Source organism: Stegostoma tigrinum, chromosome 17, assembly GCF_030684315.1.
Source record: "Stegostoma tigrinum isolate sSteTig4 chromosome 17, sSteTig4.hap1, whole genome shotgun sequence".
Lineage (NCBI taxonomy): Eukaryota > Metazoa > Chordata > Chondrichthyes > Orectolobiformes > Stegostomatidae > Stegostoma > Stegostoma tigrinum.
This window is the reverse complement of record NC_081370.1, coordinates 8,995,767-9,015,602: the sequence shown is the minus strand read 5'-3', so window position 1 is coordinate 9,015,602 and position 19,836 is coordinate 8,995,767. Positions and strand designations below refer to the sequence as shown.

Sequence of the window (19,836 nt, the reverse complement as noted above, 5' to 3'; positions counted from 1 at the left end):
AGGGCATGTTGCCTCTTTTGTAATCATTTTTTTCTTCTCTGCATGTGCTGTAGCAACTGCAGATGGGGAGTGAGAAATAAACTTTTCATGAGAAAATCTATCTTTTGTATTTGTTGGCTGGGTGTCACAGCACTCCTGAGAATGAGAAAAATTTCTTCATGTTTCTCCCTTGTTTGTAACAGGTGTTTCAGTGAGTGGACAGTGTTCCTCAGTGACTGCACATGAGGTATTGTGGTGAGTGTGTGCCTGGAAGTGAGCGAATGCTGAATGGCGTGTTTTATCACGCATGACCATGGTATGTTGGTGCTCACAACCATGATGTTTCAGTGAGCCTTTGCGCTATCTCTCACAAGAACAGAGTCCGGTGTTAGACAGGTTTTATTTCTACAGTAAATATAAAAATACAGCGTGGTAGAACTCCCCGACTGTGATCAGTGACAGCTAGACAATAATAACAAGTGGTTAGAGGGAAGGAGCAGAGTCCCACAGAGATCCTGGGATGACCTTCTGCTCCACAGCACCTTAAACACACAGGGACTGCCAAACTGCTGGTCTCCACACAAGCGGGACAAACACAGAAGCAGCAGCAGAGTTTACAGTCACCAGTTTGCATGTTAAACGTTTTGTTAACTATTTGACCCAGCATATTCCCCTCCCCCCACAATCTCCCTCTCTGTCTCCCCAACAGCCCCCATCCCCACCCCCAGCAGAGTGCATTGGTATTGAGAGCTCACCCCATAAGCTCCAGCTCTGAACTGTAGCTTGTGACTGTGTTCACCTTGAGAGGGCCAGGGCTCCTGAGCAACACACAATCATTGTCCTCCCTCTCATATTGCCGTTTGGGGTGGGGTGGGGGTGTGTGTGTGTGTGTGTGTGTGTGTGTGTGTGTGTGTGTGTCTGTGTTGGGGGGGGGGGGCGGGTGCAAGAGGGGGAAAGGAGTGTCTTCCCCAGGGGAAGAGGAGTATCTATGGCTGGGAGGAGGAGGGGAGGAAATCACTGGGGTGCCAGGGTGGAGGGAGTGGGTGGGGACCTCTGCTCAGTCACTCCAGGCAGCAGGAAGCAGGGTGTCAGTACCTGGGAGGAGGGAGAGGGTGAGGGGTGGGAAGAGGAGTGTCTGTGCGTCTGTGCGAGTGTGCGCGTCCGTCCCCGCGTGTGTGCGTGTGCGTGGGGGGGGGGTAACAGTGGTGTCCGTGTCCGGGGGAGGGGAGGGGTGCAGTTGGGCATGTTGGGCCAAGGGAACGGGGAAGGGGCCAGGAAAGGTGGGTGTCAGGACCTGGAGGGAGGATGTGGGTGTCAGGGTCTGTGAAATAAGATCAAAGTGACCCAAGGACAGGGGGCATCCCCACTGGCACAGAATGATGGCCCCCCTACCTAACAGAGGGCTGTCAGGGTATGACATGGTGTATGCCATAGTGGCCAATCTCCCTCGCTCTTCTCTTCCTCTCATTCTTCCTCAGAGGGCGTGGGGGGTTGTGAAGAGGGATGGGGAGACTCAGTTCCCTATGACATTGTAATGTATAACCAGGAGTGAGCTCTGCAGGGCAACCATGCCATTGAGAGGCCCAGTACCCCATGGTGACATCCCCCATTGGTGTTTGTACATGGTCACCACTGAGGGGCCCAGTGTGAGACATCTATAAAGGCTAGGAAATAGTGCCCGGGGTGGAGTGAACATCTCAGAGGGGGGGCAGTGGAGCTGGAGTTGCGGGCAACATCCCAGAGGAGGGGCAGGGGTGTTGGGGAATGTCTTGGGGGTGGGGGTAGAGGGGCAGTCTGGCTGGGGGTGGGGACACCATCCCAGAGGAGGGTCAGTGGGGCTGAGGGTTTCTGAGGCTTCTCGTCTCACATCCTGTTGGGGAGCAAGGGAACGGGAATGGTGAGATGGGAATGCTGACAGGAAGATGTAGTAAGTCCCATCTCTAGTAGGGAGTGTCCGCTTTCAGGTTCCGGTACAGGCAGCAAGTGAAAATCATTCCAAAGATCTGTAAAGATCAAAACGTGGCATCAGTTTTCTACAGTCTCCATGGTCACAGCATCTTCACACGACGCTCCGGTACCCAATGCCCGTACCCGTACCCATACCCCCTCCACCCCGCGCCCCTCACCCCCGATCCCCACTGCCTGCCATGGGCAGCACAGAGGGAGCTCCACACTGGGACCATGGGCTTGATCATACAGACAGCTCCACACTGGGACCATGGGCTTGATCAGACAGACAGCTCCACACTGGGACCATGGGCTTGATCAGACAGGCAGCTCCACACTGGGGCATTGGGCTTAATCATACAGACAGCTCCATACTGGGACACTGGGCTTGATCATACAGACAGCTCCACACTGGGACCAAATGAGGTCACGTTGGGATCCTAAGATAATAAAATGTGAGGCTGGATGAACACAGCAGGCCAAGCAGCATCTCAGGAGCACAAAAGCTGACGTTTCGGGCCTAGACCCTTCATCAGAGAGGGCGATGGGGAGAGGGAACTGGAATAAATAGGGAGAGAGGGGGAGGCGGACCGAAGATGGAGAGTAAAGAAGATAGGTGGAGAGAGTGTAGGTGGGGAGGTAGGGAGGGGATAGGTCAGTCCAGGGAAGACGGACAGGTCAAGGAGGTGGGATGAGGTTAGTAGGTAGCTGGGGCTGCGGCTTGGGGTGGGAGGAAGGGATGGGTGAGAGGAAGAACCGGTTAGGGAGGCAGAGACAGGTTGGACTGGTTTTGGGATGCAGTGGGTGGGGGGGAAGACCTGGGCTGGTTGTGTGGTGCAGTGGGGGGAGGGGACGAACTGGGCTGGTTTAGGGATGCAGTAGGGGAAGGGGAGATTTTGAAACTGGTGAAGTCCACATTGATACCATATGGCTGCAGGGTTCCCAGGCGGAATATGAGTTGCTATTCCTGCAACCTTCGGGTGGCATCATTGTGGCACCGCAGGAGGCCCATGATTTCCACTCCCCCTCCCATTCTCTAGATGACATGTCAAACCATTTCCACTCCCCCTCCCATTCTCTAGATGACATGAGGGGGAGTGGAAATCATGGGCCTCCTGCAGTGCCACAATGATGCCACCCGAAGGTTGCAGGAACAGCAACTCATATTCCGCCTGGGAACCCTGCAGCCATATGGTATCAATGTGGACTTCACCAGTTTCAAAATCTCCCCTTCCCCTACTGCATCCCTAAACCAGCCCAGTTCGTCCCCTCCCCCCACTGCACCACACAACCAGCCCAGGTCTTCCCCCCCACCCACTGCATCCCAAAACCAGTCCAACCTGTCTCTGCCTCCCTAACCGGTTCTTCCTCTCACCCATCCCTTCCTCCCACCCCAAGCCGCACCCCCAGCTACCTACTAACCTCATCCCACCTCCTTGACCTGTCCGTCTTCCCTGGACTGACCTATCCCCTCCCTACCTCCCCACCTACACTCTCTCCACCTATCTTCTTTACTCTCCATCTTCGGTCCGCCTCCCCCTCTCTCCCTATTTATTCCAGTTCCCTCTCCCCATCGCCCTCTCTGATGAAGGGTCTAGGCCCGAAACATCTGCTTTTGTGCTCCTGAGATGCTGCTTGGCCTGCTGTGTTCATCCAGCCTCACATTTTATTATCTTGGAATTCTCCAGCATCTGCAGTTCCCATTATCTCTCACGTTGGGATCCTATCGGCTGAAGGAGCAGGCACGGTGGGGACGTGGTTTAAATGGTCTCCGTTGGCTGTGTGTAACGGGGCTCCTACCTGGACACAGGCGATTCCTATTCCCACCGCTCCAATAATCTTCAAGTGGGCCATGATGAAACCCTCCAGCTTGGTAATGCAGCCTCCCTGTATAACAGGAGAGCACAGTTACTACGAACACACAGCCCTTCCAGTGGCTACAGGCATGACTCTAGCACAGTGGGTCCCAGCCCCTGGCCCAGAGCAGGGCCTGAGAGAGGACACATCCCACATTAGTGCTGTAAGGGGCACTGTGCTCCTGAAGGTGAGGCAGGACCTCAGTGATAGCATTCTCTGTGTTAATGCCAGTACAATATGCCAGTCATCTTACAAATACAAGAGTAAAGTGCATGGCTGCAAAGATTGGGCAAGGGAGTGGAAAACTTCAGTTTGCTGGGATACTGGAACCAGATCTGGGGAAGTTGGGATCCTTACAGGGCGGCCAAGTCTCTCCTGAATGGACTGGGATCTGTCTGGTGGTGCTAGGGAGATTCTGAACTGACAGCACAGTGGTTGGGAGTTATACTATCTCCAAAGAGATCTAGGGAAGAGCAGATCAGACTGGTGGTAGAAGGGGGAAGGTGTTAGGTGGGGGATACAGATTGAGAAACAATGAAGTCTAAACAAGGCTCCTAAAGGAAGGTGCCAGAGCTGAAAGGTTCATTCACTTTCTCTCCCCACAGATAATGCCCAGTATTTTCTGAGTGTTTTTTTTTTGTGTGTTGCATTCCAGGAGTGTATGTAAAAGTTTGGAATGAGGTAAAATGAATTACAGATGCAGATTACCACAGGGAAGTATGTTATCACTGAGAGCTGGGTTAAAGGAAAGCTGGGCTTACAATATTCCTGCAGAAATATTGTCTGGGAAGATGGGAAACAGAGGGAAGGTGAGGATATAAATGAAGAAGAATGTGCAAGAACGGTGGAACGGGGAAGATTTATTTTGTTACACCTAAGTAATAGTGGGCCATCAAACTATTGAGTGCATTCCACAGGCCACTCGCTCACAGGAAAGATGTACCAAGATATTACACAGAGTTGCAACAATTGTGCACTTTGGCTACTCAAATACAGCCTGGAATTGTTATAAGAGCAAAAGAATCCATAAAGTGTGCTCAGGAGCTTGTTTGTCACCAATTCAACAAGAAAGAAACCCACACAATCTCATAAGGAAACAGCGATCATAACGTTCTAAGGTTTAGGGTATCTACAGACAAGGAACAGTCCAGAATGACTATCAGTGGTGGAGGGTCTTCAATGGATTGAGAATGGACCTGACAGAGAGAAACTGGAATCAAAGATTGTCAGCTGCTTGGTCTATTCGGTCTTTAAAGAGGCAATAGTACAGTCGAGGGAAATTCCCATGAGGGGAAAAGACACAGAGAGCAAACCTGGAGCCGTCAGTACAGAACGAAAGCTAAAGGTCAGATTGACAAAAAGGTGCATTTGAGAGATGCCAGGTGGATGACGTGATCATAAACCAGGCTGAATAGAGAAGGTTTGAAGGTGAAGAAAAAAAAGCAAAGACAGTATGTGAGAAAAGGCCAGCAACTAACAGGAAACGGCATCTAAACAGCTTCTCTCACCAATAAAATAGTAAAACAGTGCCAAAGAGGAGGACAAAGATCAACACATGGAACCAAAAGGGATTTGACACATGGAGCCAGAGCTGTTGGCCAACAGGTTAAATTAATACATTACAATTGTCTTTACTGAAGGTGTTATAGCCCACATTGTGGTGAAACAAAACTGTTCAGATCCTCAATGGGCTGAAGATTGATCAGGGCAATGTCTGGGAATGATAGCCAGAGACCAGCCGAGAACTATCCAGGGACATGGACGGAATGGACAGTGGAAATTGTGGAAGAATTGGCCTTAATTTCTCAATTTTCTTCAGACATGGCATTATGCATCCTTCACCCCTTTCCACCCACTCTCCTCTCCCATCCTCTCTCCCCTCAGGCTCTCTCCCCATCCCCCCTCCACTCTCCCTCAGGCCCTCTCCCAACCTAACCCCCCGTTCTCCTCCCTCAGGCCCTCTCTCCCCACTCCCTCAGGACCTCACCCCTCAAACCCTTTCACAAAACCCACTCCACTCCCTCGGCCCTTCTCCACACCCTCCGCCACTCTCTTCCACCTCACTCGGGCACTCTCCCACCCTCCTTTCCCCTCCCCCAGGCCAACACTCCCCACATCCCCACACCCGTCCCCCGATGTCAGGCCCTCTCCCCTCCCTCAGGCCCTCCACCGCCCTACCTCGTGCCCTCTCCGACCCCCTCACTCTTTATCGTGTCCTCCGTGCCTTCTCCTCTGCCCCCACCCACGCCTCGGACTTCCCTCACCACCCCTCACACACTCACCTCCACCTTGTAGATGTTGGATGGGTGGTCTCTTTTACCACAGCCCACTGTCATGGATTTGCAGCAACTGTCCGGCACAATCCGATCTCCGGATTGCCCCGATGTCACCCAGCGGCTTTCCTGCCAGTCCTTCGAGTTATTGCTGCCGCAGCAACGGAACTAAGGCAGCAAGAGAGGGGACATACGGTGTGAGTTTACTGAGGACACAGCCCACTCAACCCATAGGCCAGGGCAGGTCTGCTCTCCATCCAACTCTTACCACCCGACGTTCACCCTGCCAGCAACCCCTCTCTCAAATAACTAGCTTTACCAGTCCCCTCTTCCTGATAAATATGTTCTCCATTCCTTACCTCACCGTCACAAATCACTACTTCAGCCATAATCCCTGATAACTAGTCCACTATTCCCCCAATCCATCTGTTTCCCACACTTCCTGTCTCTCCTTGTCTCTCAGATAATCTATTATCCATTCCCCACTCCCCTTCTCTCCTGTAACTAACGTCACCCCGCTCCCCTTCCCTCCCATAACTGACGTCACCCCGCTCCCCTTCCCTCCCGTGACTGACGCCACCCCGCTCCCCTTCCCTCCCGTAACTGACACGACCCCGCTCCCCTTGCCTCCCGTAACTGACGCCACCCCGCTCCCCTTCCCTCTCGTAACTGATGCCACCCCGCTCCCCTTCCCTCCCGTAACTGACGCCACCCCGCTCCCCTTCCCTCCCGTAACTGACGCCACCCCACTCCCCTTCCCTCACGTAACTGACGCCACCCCGCTCCCCTTCCCTCCCGTAACTGACGTCACCTCGCTCCCCTTCCCTCCCATAACTGATGCCACCCCGCTCCCCTTCTCTCCAGTAACTGACATCACCCCGCTCCCCTTCCCTCCCGTAACTGACGTCACCCCGCTCCCCTCTCCTCCCGTAACTGACGTCACCCTGCTCCCCTTCCCTCCCGTAACTGATGTCACCCCGCTCCCCTTCCCTCCAATCACTAGTTTAACTCTTCCCCACCCTCCTCTCACATGTAAGCGATGATACCATTTCCCAACATTCCCCAACCCATCTTATATCACCAGTTTCTCTAATAACTAGTTTGATCATTCACTGACCCCACTCTCAGACAAGTACTTAAACCTTGTCCCACACCCTCTCTCTCAGGAAAATAGTTTAACCATTCCCAACTCCTCGCTCTCAGGTTATGCATCCAACCCTTTCCACCTGTTCTCCCCAAGGTAACTAGTTTCACTGTTACCACTCCCCTCTATCATATACGTCCTCCAAACCCCTTCTCCCAGATAACTGCCCACCACACCCTCTCCTTCACAGGTAAATATTTTAGCTGTTCCTCAGCTGCTCTCTATCAGTTCATTAGCATAACTATTTATCATCACTTCTCTCTCAGAGAACTAGTTTAGCCATTCCCCACCACCACTCTCTGTGATTACATGTTTGACTGTTGTCTGTCACCTCGCTCTCAGATATAAAGACTCCGTCTTTCTCTCTCTAACTATGCCATGGTCTTTCCCTCTCTCCCCTCCCTTCAACATGTCTTCACTTTCTCACTTTCTTCTGTCCCCCGCCTCTCCTCCGTCTCCCCTGCCACCATCCGCACAGCGTGTCTGCACTCTCCCTCCCTGCCTGTGTACTCTCTCTCTCACCGGACTCTGTTTTCCCCAGTCAGTTCCTCTCTCCTCCAGAATGTCAACTCACTTCTTGCTGCAGTTTGTCAACTGCCTTGGTGATATGGATCTGGTCTGGCATCCTGTACTTCTCTATCATCGTCACCCGCAGATTAGTCTTTAAGTCATCACTCAGCTGTAACAGAGCATAGAGAGGGTAAGCAGCGGAGTGAGAGAGAAGGTGAGGGAGAGGGTGTGACACAGAGGGTGAAAGAGGCAGGCAAAGGAGGTTATTGGTTAGCGCAGTTCCCGGCTCTGACACCAGGGGTCAGTGTGAGATACAGAGCTGCAGTTCCCGGCTCTGACACCGGGGGTCAGTGTGAGATAGAGAGCTGCAGTTCCCGGCTCTGACACCGGGGGTCAGTGTGAGATAGAGCTGCAGTTCCCGGATGTGACACCGGGGGTCAGTGTGAGATACAGAGCTGCAGTTCCCGGATGTGACACCGGGGGTCAGTGTGGGACACAGAGCTGCAGTTCCTGGCTATGACACTGGGTGGGGCAATGTCTGTGAACTGAGTTACACTTGAAAAACATTTTTGCTTAAGGCTCATATCTCTAGATTTCTGTCACTGCAGTAGAAAGTGCAGTACTAACTGGATGACAATCTGCAGAATTCACCAACTGGGTGCCAAGTGTTCAGTGGGGCAGGGGGCAGGAATTAGGGGATCGAGAGAAATCTGGGTCATTCCCAGTAAACTCAGAGGGTGTGCTGCAGCATTATCTCCAAAGAATCCTGTCCCACACTGAATTACTACTGATAGACTCCCAAAAGCACATTTCCAATACTATCCTGAGGCCAAGACAACATGAAAATCTAAAAAATGGGGCAGAGGAAGTACAAGAATAGGTCACCAAAGGCATTGTGTTTTAAATACACGTAGAAATCAGGACCACAAAGAACAATAACGGGAACTCAAGACCAAAAAGCAAGTCTTTGTACAAAGGCAGATGATACGGCTCCAATCCTAAACATGAACTGTGCATCTGCCTCCATTTGAGAAAAAAGTCTTGTGGGAAACAAGGAAGCAGGAGACTAAAAATACACAAATAGAGCGACTTTAGCAGTTAATGGACTTTAAAGTAGTAAGTCAATGCAGAGCTCCTGCTGTGGGGTTGACCCACAATGCCAATAGGGAGGGAATTCCAGGATTTTGACCCAGAGACAGTGAAGGAACAGTGATATATTTCCAAGTCAGGATGATGAGTGACTTGGAGGGGAAATTGGAGGGGGTGGTGTTCCCATATATCTGCCGCCCATGTGGGTTTGGAAGGTGCTGTCTGAGGATCTTTGGTGAATTTCTGCAGTGCATCTTGTAGATAGCACACACTGCTGCTACTGAGCATCAGTGGTGGAGGGAGTGGATGTTTGTGGATGTGGTACCAATCAAGTGGGATGCTTTGTCCTGGATGGCGTCAAGCTTCTTCTTTTGTTGTTGGGGCTGCAGTACATCCAGGTAAGTGGAGGGTATTCCATCACACTCCTGACTTGTGCCTTGTACATGGTGGACAGACTTCGAGGAGTCAGGAGGTGAGTTACTTGCTGCAGTATTCCTAGCTTCTGACCCGTTCACTGTGTTAATTTAGCAAGTCTTATTGAGTTTCTGGTCAATGGTAAACATCAAGACATTGATTGTGATGTGATGACTGGCCTCTGATAACCATCTTCCTATGTGTCACGTATGACTCCAACCACCGGAGTGTTTGCCCCCTGATGCCCAGTGATTCCAGTTTTGCCAGAGCTCCTTGATGCCACACTCAGTCAAATGCAACCTTGGTATCAGTGGCTCTCACTCTCACCTCACCCCTGGAATTATGTTCTTTTGTCCATGTTTGAACCAAGGCTGTAATAAGATCAGGAGCTGAGTGACCCTGGCGGAACCCAAACTGGGTGTCACTGAGCAGGTGCTGCTTGATAGCACTGTTGATTACACCTTCCATCACCTTACTGATGATTGAGAGGAGACTAATGGGGTGGTAACTGACGGGTCAGATCTGTCCTGCTTTTTGTGTACAGGATATAACTGGGCAATATTCCACATTGTCGGCTAAATGCTAATTCTAGTATCTGTCCTGGAACAGCTTGGCTAGGGAATCGGCAGGTTCCGGAGCACAAGCCTTCAGTACTATTGCCTTCATCCCCATAGGGATGTGCGATGGTCACTCATACCGATAGTGTCATGGACAGGTGCAGCTGCAACTGACAGATTAGTAACGATGAAGTCAAGTATGTTTTTCCCTCACCACCTGCTGGAGACCCAGTCTAGCAGCTATCTCTTACAGGACCCGAACAGCTCGATCAGTGGTACTGCTGCCAAGCCACTGTTGGTGGTGGACATTGAAATCCCCCAGTCAGAGTACATTTTGTGCCTTGCCATCCTCAGTGCTACCTCTAGGTGTTGTTCAACATGGAGGAGTACTGATTCATCATCTGAGAGAGGACAGTACGTGGTAATTAGCTGGAGGTTTCCTTGCTCATGTTTAACCTGAATCCATGAGACGTCATAGGGTCCGGAGTCGACGGTGAGGACTCCTGGAGCAACTCCCTCTGACTGTATACCACTGTGCCGCCCCCTCTGCTGGGTCTGTCGTGCTGGTGAGACAGAATATATCGGGGATGGTGATGGTGGTGTCTGGGGCATTCTTATGGCAATGTCAGGCTGTTGCTTGATGAAGCTGTGAGGCAGCTCTCACAACATTTTGCACTAGCCCTCAAATGTTAGTGAGGAGGACTTTGCAGTGTCGACAGGGCTGTTTCTGCCATCATCTTTTCCAGTGCCGAGGTTGATGCCATGTGGGATCATTCTGTGCTGACTTTCCCAGGAACAGCTTGTGTGAAGAGCTACATTTTGGTGGAAACAGGGGACGTGAGAATAGAAACAACGTGGTTTTGAGGGAGCAGAGGGACCTGGAGACTCACGTAGATTAGATAGCAGTGGGATAGGCGTCAGGAAGACTGTTTGGAAACGGATACACACTCCTGAATCAGGAAGGAAATGAGAAGTGGCTCTCGCCTTCTGCAAGGACAGGATAGGGAGCCGCTGGGATATTTCCATTCTGGGCAGCAGTCTGGGGGAAAGAGAGGCCGCAGGAGGTGTGGATCTCAACTGGGAAAAGGGGGAATTGTGTTGGGGGTTGGCGGGGGGTTAACGAGTCATTCCTCTCCTTGGAGCTGGGAAAATGTGCTGGAAGCTTTCAGAGGACAGTGTGGCCAGCAGCAGGATGGAGAGCAGTAATTGGACATTAGAAGCAGTGACAGCCCTCTGTACAGATCACTCACCACCAGACACAGCAAACAAATCACATGGCTCAGTCAAAACAGCCCTTTTCAAATCACTCCCTCTCAACTCAAGAGAGCTGGTGCAGGTTAAATCTGAACTCGATGGGGGCTCAGATCCCCGCGTGTTCACAGGGCCAGGAAACAATAACTCGCTCTGTCGTTGTACCCAAGCTGACCACCACGCCACCCACACCCCAGCCCCCCACCTCAGCAGCTTACCTGTTGGTAATAGACGTAGGCCAGGATACCCGCCAGGATCTCCAGAACAAAGATAAACAGCAGCAAGCAAAAATACTGGGGAAAGAGAGAAAACTACATGGATTTTAGCTCAGATCAAGCACAGAGTCCACAACCTCGGCTCGGATCTATAACAAACATCATCCCAAATGGCGGAGGGGTGGGGGGGTGGGTGGGAGAGGAGATTGTGAACCCCGAGGACAGTGATAGTGAACACCCCTCTATGTGATGGGCCAGCACCTGGGATTTCTGATTGGATGTGGTCTGATGGAACGAGGGAAGAAGCCGTGGATATATGAATGAAGAGAGAACAGTGTGTGAGTTGTCTGCCTGACAGTGGGGAATGAGTATTTCGGGGGGGGGGGGGGGTGTCGACAGTGTGGTTCACTGAAGGTAAATCCCTCACCAGAAAAGGCTGGGGGGTTGGGGGGGGGGGGGGGGGGGGGTCAGTTCAATCCTGTTTATATGGAAGAATGAGGTGGGAGCAGGTTTTACCACTAACTGGCTGTTAGAGAGTTAATAATATGCTGCTCGGGGTGGGGAGGGGGTCTGGGAAGGGAGGGCAACGCTTTCTAACTCCCCCCTACTCAAGGATTCTCCAGATGATCCAACAAAGTCCCAACAACTTGAGCAGGCTCTAAGGTCCGAATGGCCTCGTGCTGCTCCTATCTTCTGTATTTCAATGTTCTGGGACTGGCCACTGCTGAAAATCTTCCACTGTAGCTTCACCAGGCAATACACAACACTACAGCAAGACAACCAGTAGCTGCTGCCACGGCAACACCACCGTTCAGGGGTTCCTTAAAACACAGAAAGGGGGACAGTAACACACTCAAATATCTCATAAGTCCCATAAATATCTCAGGACCGGGTTGGGGGGGGGGGGGGTGGCGGTGGAGAGAGAGAGAGAGAGGGAGAGAGAGAGAAAGAGACAGTGAAACACAGAGAGAGATTAACGCTAGGACAGTGAGGTAGAGAGAGAGAGATCAACAACAGAGACAGAGAGCGTCAGACAGAGATGTAGAGAAAGAGGAGACACTGTGATTAACAGTGGGATAGACAGATACACACACACATGTACAGCTAGGCATAATGAGACAAACTGTCCGAGAAAGACTGAGAGAGACTCAGACAGGGTGAGTCCAGTTCTTCATCACCTAGCCATGACAACACTTTATAAACTGCTGACAGGCACACAGATGTACACACCCAAGGACAGGGAACTGCTCAAATTCCAAACAAACCAAGCATTCCACAGGAATGACTCACCGCTCAGAAAACCCAGTCTCCTATAACAGGCACAGGCCCGAACACTAACCCAGTCTCCTACAACAGACACAGACCCTGAACAGTAACCCAGTCTCCTCTAACAGGCACAGGCCCTGAACACTAACCCAGTCTCCTATAACAGACACAGGCCCTGAACAGTAACCCAGTCACCTATAACAGACACAGGCCTAAACACTAACCCAGTCTCCTATAACAGGCACAGGCCCTGAGCACTAACCCAGTCTCCTATAACAGGTACAGGCCCTGAACATTAACCCAGTCTCCTATAACACACACAAGCCCTGAACACAATCTCTTGGGTTTTTGGTTCTGTTTTAGCGATAGACCTGATCTATTTTGTGTATTTTTGATGTTAATAAATCAACTTTAAATTTTTCTGTAGCTATGGTGAATTGTCTTAAAACAGTTTTTGAGGCCTTATGTTTAATTAATAGTTATCTGTGTATATTGTCACATTTGAAGCTCCAGTTGAAAATGTCCAAAGCCTTTTTTAAGCTTAAGGGAAAGATCCATAGGCAATTCAGGATTTTTTGTCTTATTTTGAGTTTTGAGATGATCTGTGAGATCCTGGGATGAATATGGCTGTGTAGACCAGCGGTTCTGAGAAGGGAAGGACACTGTGAAACTAGCTTAACTTAGAATAAGGAGTTAATGTTAGTCCCAGGCCAGTGGTGTTGGGCTAAATCCCTGAAGAGGTTTCTCAAAGCTCAGAGGAAGCTATCTGCAATCTGAACTGAAGTTATGAATGATTTCAACCTACTGCAGTAATGGAGACACAGTGTAAGTTGTGTATGTGTGCTGTTTGTGGGTATTATATAAGGCGAATGTGTGAGTACATTACTAAAGATGTTGCTTTTCCTTTCAATTTGTAAAGAAATGTTTTAGGAATAATACGATTATATTGCTATCATGAATCTATGTTCGAAGTACATAGTTTGGTTTATCCTGTTTAACCTTCATTTCCTTTATGCATAAACTTTTGTTTTGACACTGAAGTAAAACCTGATGCATTGTGCGCTGATGTTTCAACAAGGGGCCCTTGATTCCAACAAGAACACAATACAGTCTGATCTACTCAGCCAGATTCCCACCTGGATCACATCCAGAGCGGGTGGGGTGAGCTTCCTGTCACTGGGGATCCCGCAGTCTATGTCTCTCCTCCCCTCCACGCTTTCCCCGAGTCAGTGTGAGCTGTGCGTTTGAGCTCAAGTTCAGGACAGCAGCCTGTCACTGCCGGTTTCCTCCAGCTCTCAGCCTGGGCTGGCTGGGAATTGCTGGGAGCTGGTGGGGAAGGGCTGTTTGAAATTGGAGCTGTCACCAAGCAGTCAGTGTGACCGTGCTGAGGGTGCTACACCGTCAGATCCCCCTGGTACAGGCTGCTGTACAAACAGACTCACAGTCAGTCAGACAGCAGGCACTGTCACACTCCCTGTCATTTCACCCCCCAAAATCGATGGTTCACACCTATTTACTTACATTGTAATGATTGCAAAATTACTGTGTACTCAGACCAGCAAACTCATGAACTGAAACAGATAAATTACAATGTACTGTAATGGAGAAATTAGAGTATCCAGTATAAAATATACTTAAAGGAGACCTACAGTGCGTTGTAACTAGAGCTAGTGTCCTGTAACAGACAGCCAACAGGCAAGTGCATTGTAACTGAGATTATTGTGTCTCATCAAGATTACATAACCAAAAACCAAATGTACTGTAACTGAGGAAACTAATGTACTGTAACAGAGAGCTACAGTATGCTGTAACTAAGAAACAAGTGTAGGGCAACCGGGACATTAGCAGATAGTAACTTAGACTACAGGGTACAGTAATTGGGAATATACAGGTAATTAAGAATCTAAAGGGTACAGTAATCAGGAATATACAGGTAATTGAGAATACACAGGGTACAGTAATCGGGAATATACAGATAATTGAGAATCTGCAAGGTACAGTAATTGAGAACATACAGGTAATTGAGATTACACAGGGTACAGTAATTGAGAATCTACAGGGTACAGTAATTGAGAATATACAGGTAATTGAGAATCTACAGGGTACAGTAATTGGGAAAACAGATTTCTCTTGAGAAATGAGAGTTTACATTAATTGAGAAATGACATCTTCAGTGACTGATATTACAGGCAGCGTATAACTCTCCAGAGTGTGAGGAACTACGGGAAATGGGAGGAAACACGTTGACTGGCAGTAATCCAATAGACAATGAGTAAATGAGGATTCATCAATGTCATTCACCTCGCCAACCCCACCCAGTAACAGGGCAACTTTAAAAGCTGCTTCACAGGCTCAGCTGACACTCTATACCCACCAGCAATTCTCAGCAACACACTAATGTGTGTTCAAATCCCAGCCCCTCATCTCAGAGGCTTGTGATTTTCTGTGAAAACAAACAGGTCAAACTCTCCTGTATGGTTATGTTTACCCACCTGGCAGGGCAGTACTGTCCTCGTTACTGACCTATAGAGGGATGGGTGTAACCACAGGGAACAGGACCACTACAAACACAAGAAGTGGCTGCCGTGAGGCGGCGGGGGCGGGGGCGGGGGGGTAGTGGGGCTTGACAGAACGAACACTGAGAGGATATTTCACTTACAGGGGAATTGAGAATTGGGGAGGGGGCGGGTACAGTTTCAGAATAAGAGCTGTCCCATGAAAATCAAATGGGGAATCCAAAAGCTAGAGGGCATGGGTTTAAGGTGAGAGGGGAAAGATTTAAAGGGACTCAAGGGGCAACTTTTTCACGCAGAGGGTGGTGCATGTATGGAATGAGCTGCCAGAGGAAGTGGTGGAGGCTGGTACAATTACAGCATTTAAAAGGCATCTGGATGGATATATGAATAGGAAGGGTTTAAGAGGGATCTGGGCTAAATGCTGGCAAATAAGACTAGACTTATTTAGGATATCTGGTTGGCATGGACAAGTTAGGTCAAAGGGTCTGTTTCTGTGTTGTATATCTCAATGACTATGAGGAGGAATTCCTTCTCTCAGGAATGTTAATCTTTAGATTGGTGTCCCTCATCAGAAGGCTGGTTTAGGCAAGGTTCTGTTCAATGGGGAGTCAAGAGTTCAGGAACCTTAATGGACATTGGGATTAAGAGTCACGATTGAACGGATGGTGAAGAAGCAATGAGGGTTGAACTGCCTCTTTGTGCTGCTAATTTCTCTGATATTATGGCAAAATGGCCCTGAAGGATCATGTGACCAGGGAGGTCACTCACACTCACACTCACACTCACACTCACACTCGTGACCAAGTCAGGTAAAAGGTCAGAATGCAGCCTGTTACTGTACCACTCGCAGTAGGCTCCTCCGCTCCTTGAATGTAGCACAGCAGCCAAGGATCCCAGTCAACATAACAATGACCCCAGCCACCACCAGGATGTAGGCGGTAGCAGCGTAGGTACTAGAGGACAGCAGGCTGATATAGTCACTTTTCTCAACCAGGGTCCAAATGCCAACTGCCATCACCACACCACCAGCCAGCTGCAAGGGAGAACACAGAGTCGTGAGGGAGACTGAGGGACAGCGGGGGGTGGGAGTGAGGGGTGAGTGAGGGGTGAGGGAGGGGCGGTGAGGAGGAGGGGGGGTGAAGGGGAGGGGATGGGGAGGGAGGTGGAGGGGAGGGGGGAGGGGGAGGGAGGTGGAGGGGAGGGGTGAGTGGTGGAGGGGGGGTGATGGAGGGATGGAGGGTTGGTGGAGGGGGAGGGGGGTGGTGGAGGGGGAGGAGGGTGGTGGAGGGGGAGGGGGAGTGGTGGAGGGGTGGGGGAGTGGTGGAGGGGTGGGGGGGTGGTGGAGGGGAGGGGGGGTGGTGAAGGGGAGGGGGGGTGGTGAAGGGGAGGGGGGGTGGTGAAGGGGAGGGGGGTGGTGGAGGGGAGGGGTTGGGGAGGGGGGTGTGGAGGGGAGGGGTTGTGGAGGGGGGTGTGGAGGGGAGGGGTTGTGGAGGGGAGGTGGGTGAGGGGAAGGGGGGTGAGGGGAAGTGGGGTGAGGGGAAGGGGGGAAGGCTAGGGGAAGGGGTGAGAGGCGAGGGAGCGGGAGGGACGGGGAGCGGGAGGGACGGGGAGCGGGAGGGGGGGACAGGGAGCGGGGGGGGGGGACGGGGAGCGGGGGGGGGACGGGGAGCGGGGGGGGACGGGGAGCGGGGGGGGACGGGGAGCGGGGGGGGGGGGGACGGGGAGCGGGGGGGGGGACGGGGAGCGGGGGGGGACGGGGAGCGCGGGGGGCGGGGAGCGCGGGGGGGCGGGGAGCGTGGGGGGAGCGCGGGGGGGGCGGGGAGCGCGGGGGGGGCGGGGAGCGCGGGGGCGCGGGGGGCGGGGAGCGCGGGGGGGCGGGGAGCGGGGAGGGCGGGGAGCGCGGGGGGCGGGGAGCGGGGAGGGCGGGGAGCGCGGGGGGGGGCGGGGAGCGCGGGGGGGCGGGGAGCGCGGGGGGGCGGGGAGCGCGGGGGGGCGGGGAGGGCGGGGTGCGCGGGGGGGCGGGGGGACGGGGGGGGCGGGGGGGGCGGGGGGGGCGGGGAGCGCGGGGGGGGGCGGGGAGCGGGGGGGGACGGGGGGGGGGACGGGGAGGGAGGGGGGGCGCGGGGAGGGGGGGCGCGCGGGGAGGGGGGGCGCGCGGGGAGGGGGGGGCGCGGGGAGGGGGGGCGCAGGGAGGGGGGGAGAACGGGGAGGGGGGACGGGGAGGGGGGCGGGGAGAACGGGGAGGGGGGGCGGGGAGACGGGGAGAACGGGGGGGGAGAACGGGGAGGGGGGGGAGAACGGGGAGGGGGGGGGAGAACGGGGAGGGGGGGGAGAACGGGGAGGGGGGGGAACGGGGAGGGAGGGGGGGAACGGGGAGGGAGGGGGGGAACGGGGAGGGAGGGGGGGAACGGCGTGGGAGGGGAACGGCGTGGGAGGGGAACGGCGTGGGAGGGGAACGGCGTGGGAGGGGAACGGGGAGCGGGGGAACGGCTTGGGAGGGGGGGAACGGGGAGCGGGAGAACGGCTTGGGAGGGGGGGAACGGCTTGGGAGGGGACCGGGGAAGGGGGGACCGGGGTGGGGGGGACCGGGGAAGGGGGGGGGATGGGGAGGGATGGGGGCGAGGGGGGCGGGGGGGGCGAGGGGGGGGCGGGGGGGCGAGGGGGGGGCGGGGGGGCGGGGGGGGCGCGGGGAGGGGGGGACAGGGAGAGGCGGGGGGCGGGGAGCGGAGGGGGGAACGGGACGGGGAGCGGGGGGGGACAGGACAGGGAGCTGGGGGGGACGGGACGGGGAGCTGGGGGGGACGGGACGGGGAGCGGGGGGGACGGGACGGGGAGCAGGGGAGGGACGGGGAGCCGGGGGAGGTGGGAGGACAGAAGTTGAGACTGAGGTAGCTGTGGGGGAACAATGTGGGATAGACAGAGGCACAGGGTCATTAGCAGAGAGGCAATGGGGTACACAGTGTTGATGGTAGAGCGATATTTTCATTGGCATACTTACCCACTGGGGGCATGCGGCAGCAGAGAGCAGGCAGTGAGGAATATCAGCTTTAATCCAACATTAGTAATTGTCACAGTCAGAAACTGCGTCATCTCCAGCTCCAATACTCTCACCCATTTTTCCTACTGCCCTTCAGCAACAGCTGACATACACCACTGCGGCAATGTTAGGCAGAGTAAAGCTCCCTCTACACTGTACCCAAACATTCCCAGGGCAGGGACAGCACAGGGTTAGATACAGAGTAAAGCTCCCTCTACACTGTACCCAAACACTCCCAGGGCAGGGACAGCACGGGATTAGATACAGAGTCGAGCTTCCTCTACGCTGTCCCCCAAACACTCCCAGTATAGCCTTGTCCACTCATTAAACACTGACTATCCTATCAAGCAGCCCTCCATCCTGTACCACTCACTGTGTCCATACATTGCCCACAACCTGTAGGAGTGCAACCCCCATTCCAACCCATCCCTGCCCCAATGTCCTGCTCAAACCAGTGTCAAGGTGCAGGGCCGGAGGAGGGGGGGGGGGGGTGGTGCAAGCGCTCAGACTTACCCAGAAGAAGAAGTTGAAGATGAACAGCAGGTACTTGAGGCAGATGGTGCCGCATGTGTCATGTTTCTCAATGTATTCGCCCATTTTGAGTTCCTGTTCACTCTGTGGGAAGGACAACAGACACTAACTCACTGTGCAAACTCTCTGTCTTATTCCAGACAATGTGTACCAACAAAACCCCACAATCTTTGCAAGCGAAGCCTGACCATGTGTACAGAGTGAACCCTCAGAGATCATGGGAGTGGATTTTCCCTCTCTGATCCCCTGTGTTCAGTGAACAGTGACTATGCCCAGGGTAGACTCTCCCTCTGCGTTTGTGTGTTTTGTGAACCGTCCTCCTGCCCTCTTCCCCACAGACAGGGAGCGTCTGCATTCCTGTGCGGATTTCTCTCAGTGTTGGTGTGTGCATTGAGTCGTTTACATTACAGCCCGTTGTCATGGCGCTGGGATACACCCTTGAGTGAACCCGTGCTTCAGGCAAACAATCACTTGCTCTCCCAAATCAGAGCTCTCCAGCCTCGGCTGCTTCTCAGTCTGTCACGTTCAGATCCTGTTCAACATTAAGCACCCGCAGTCTGGTATAAAGCTGCTACAGTTAACTGTGTTTTCAATATTCACCTAGCCCCTCTCTAGTCTGGATCGCTACAGGCCGTCGTTGTATGTGGTGATCTCTCTTTAATAGTGCTCTGTAGCTTATTATCACAGCCTCCTCCAGCTTCACTTCCTGCTTTGCCCTCTGCAAGGGCTGTCACAAACTCCAGGTACCTCCTCTGCTGGAGTATTTTAGTATGTGTCTTATTGATAAGAGGAACAAGTAAAACACTGGCTACTGGACTGTAATGCAAGGCAAACAGGAGAGGGGGTGCACTTTGGGGCAGGCAGCAAATAGTCTTCTCTCTCAAAGGTGAAAAGCTAGAAACAACGGGGGTTCAAAAAGGTCTCGTGATCGGAGAACACAAGATAATTCAAAGAGAAGTCCAACAAAAAAAATCTCCCAACCAAGAAAGACAGAGATTGCTGGAGGAAGTCAGCAGGTCTGACAGCGTCTGTGCTGACAGAAACAATGTGAAGAAGAGTCATATAGAATTTGAGATGTGTGACTCTGCCTCCCTCTCCACAGACACTGCCAGGTATGCTGACAGTCTCTGGCATTTTCTAGTTTGTTTCAGCTTTCCAGCCTCCACAGTATTTTATTAGAAAGCAAGTTGTATTACGGCTGCACAAACCGGGTTGGACCACACACACACACAAACACACCCCCAGAATTC

At 52.8% G+C, this 19,836-nt stretch overlaps 1 protein-coding gene across 6 annotated transcripts in view; it reads right to left on the bottom strand.

Moving 5' to 3' along the window:
• Positions 1–360: 360 nt before the first annotated feature.
• LOC125459328 (CD151 antigen) overlaps positions 361–19,836 on the bottom strand; it is a 31,460-nt gene continuing 11,984 nt past the window's right edge. For 5 of the 6 annotated variants that reach the window (XM_048545664.2, XM_048545660.2, XM_048545659.2 and 2 more), the window contains exons 2-8: positions 18,569–18,670; positions 15,860–16,051; positions 11,240–11,314; positions 7,775–7,879; positions 6,066–6,224; positions 3,727–3,813; positions 361–1,982 (exon numbers count right to left, since the gene is read on the bottom strand). In XM_048545664.2, the coding sequence (XP_048401621.1) occupies positions 1,920–1,982; positions 3,727–3,813; positions 6,066–6,224; positions 7,775–7,879; positions 11,240–11,314; positions 15,860–16,051; positions 18,569–18,652 (765 nt within the window). In that variant the 5' untranslated portion in view covers positions 18,653–18,670 and the 3' untranslated portion in view covers positions 361–1,919. Of the gene's footprint in view, positions 1,983–3,726; positions 3,814–6,065; positions 6,225–7,774; positions 7,880–11,239; positions 11,315–15,859; positions 16,052–18,568; positions 18,671–19,186; positions 19,294–19,836 lie in introns of those variants that run through there. The other variant, XM_048545665.2, reaches the window with a different exon arrangement.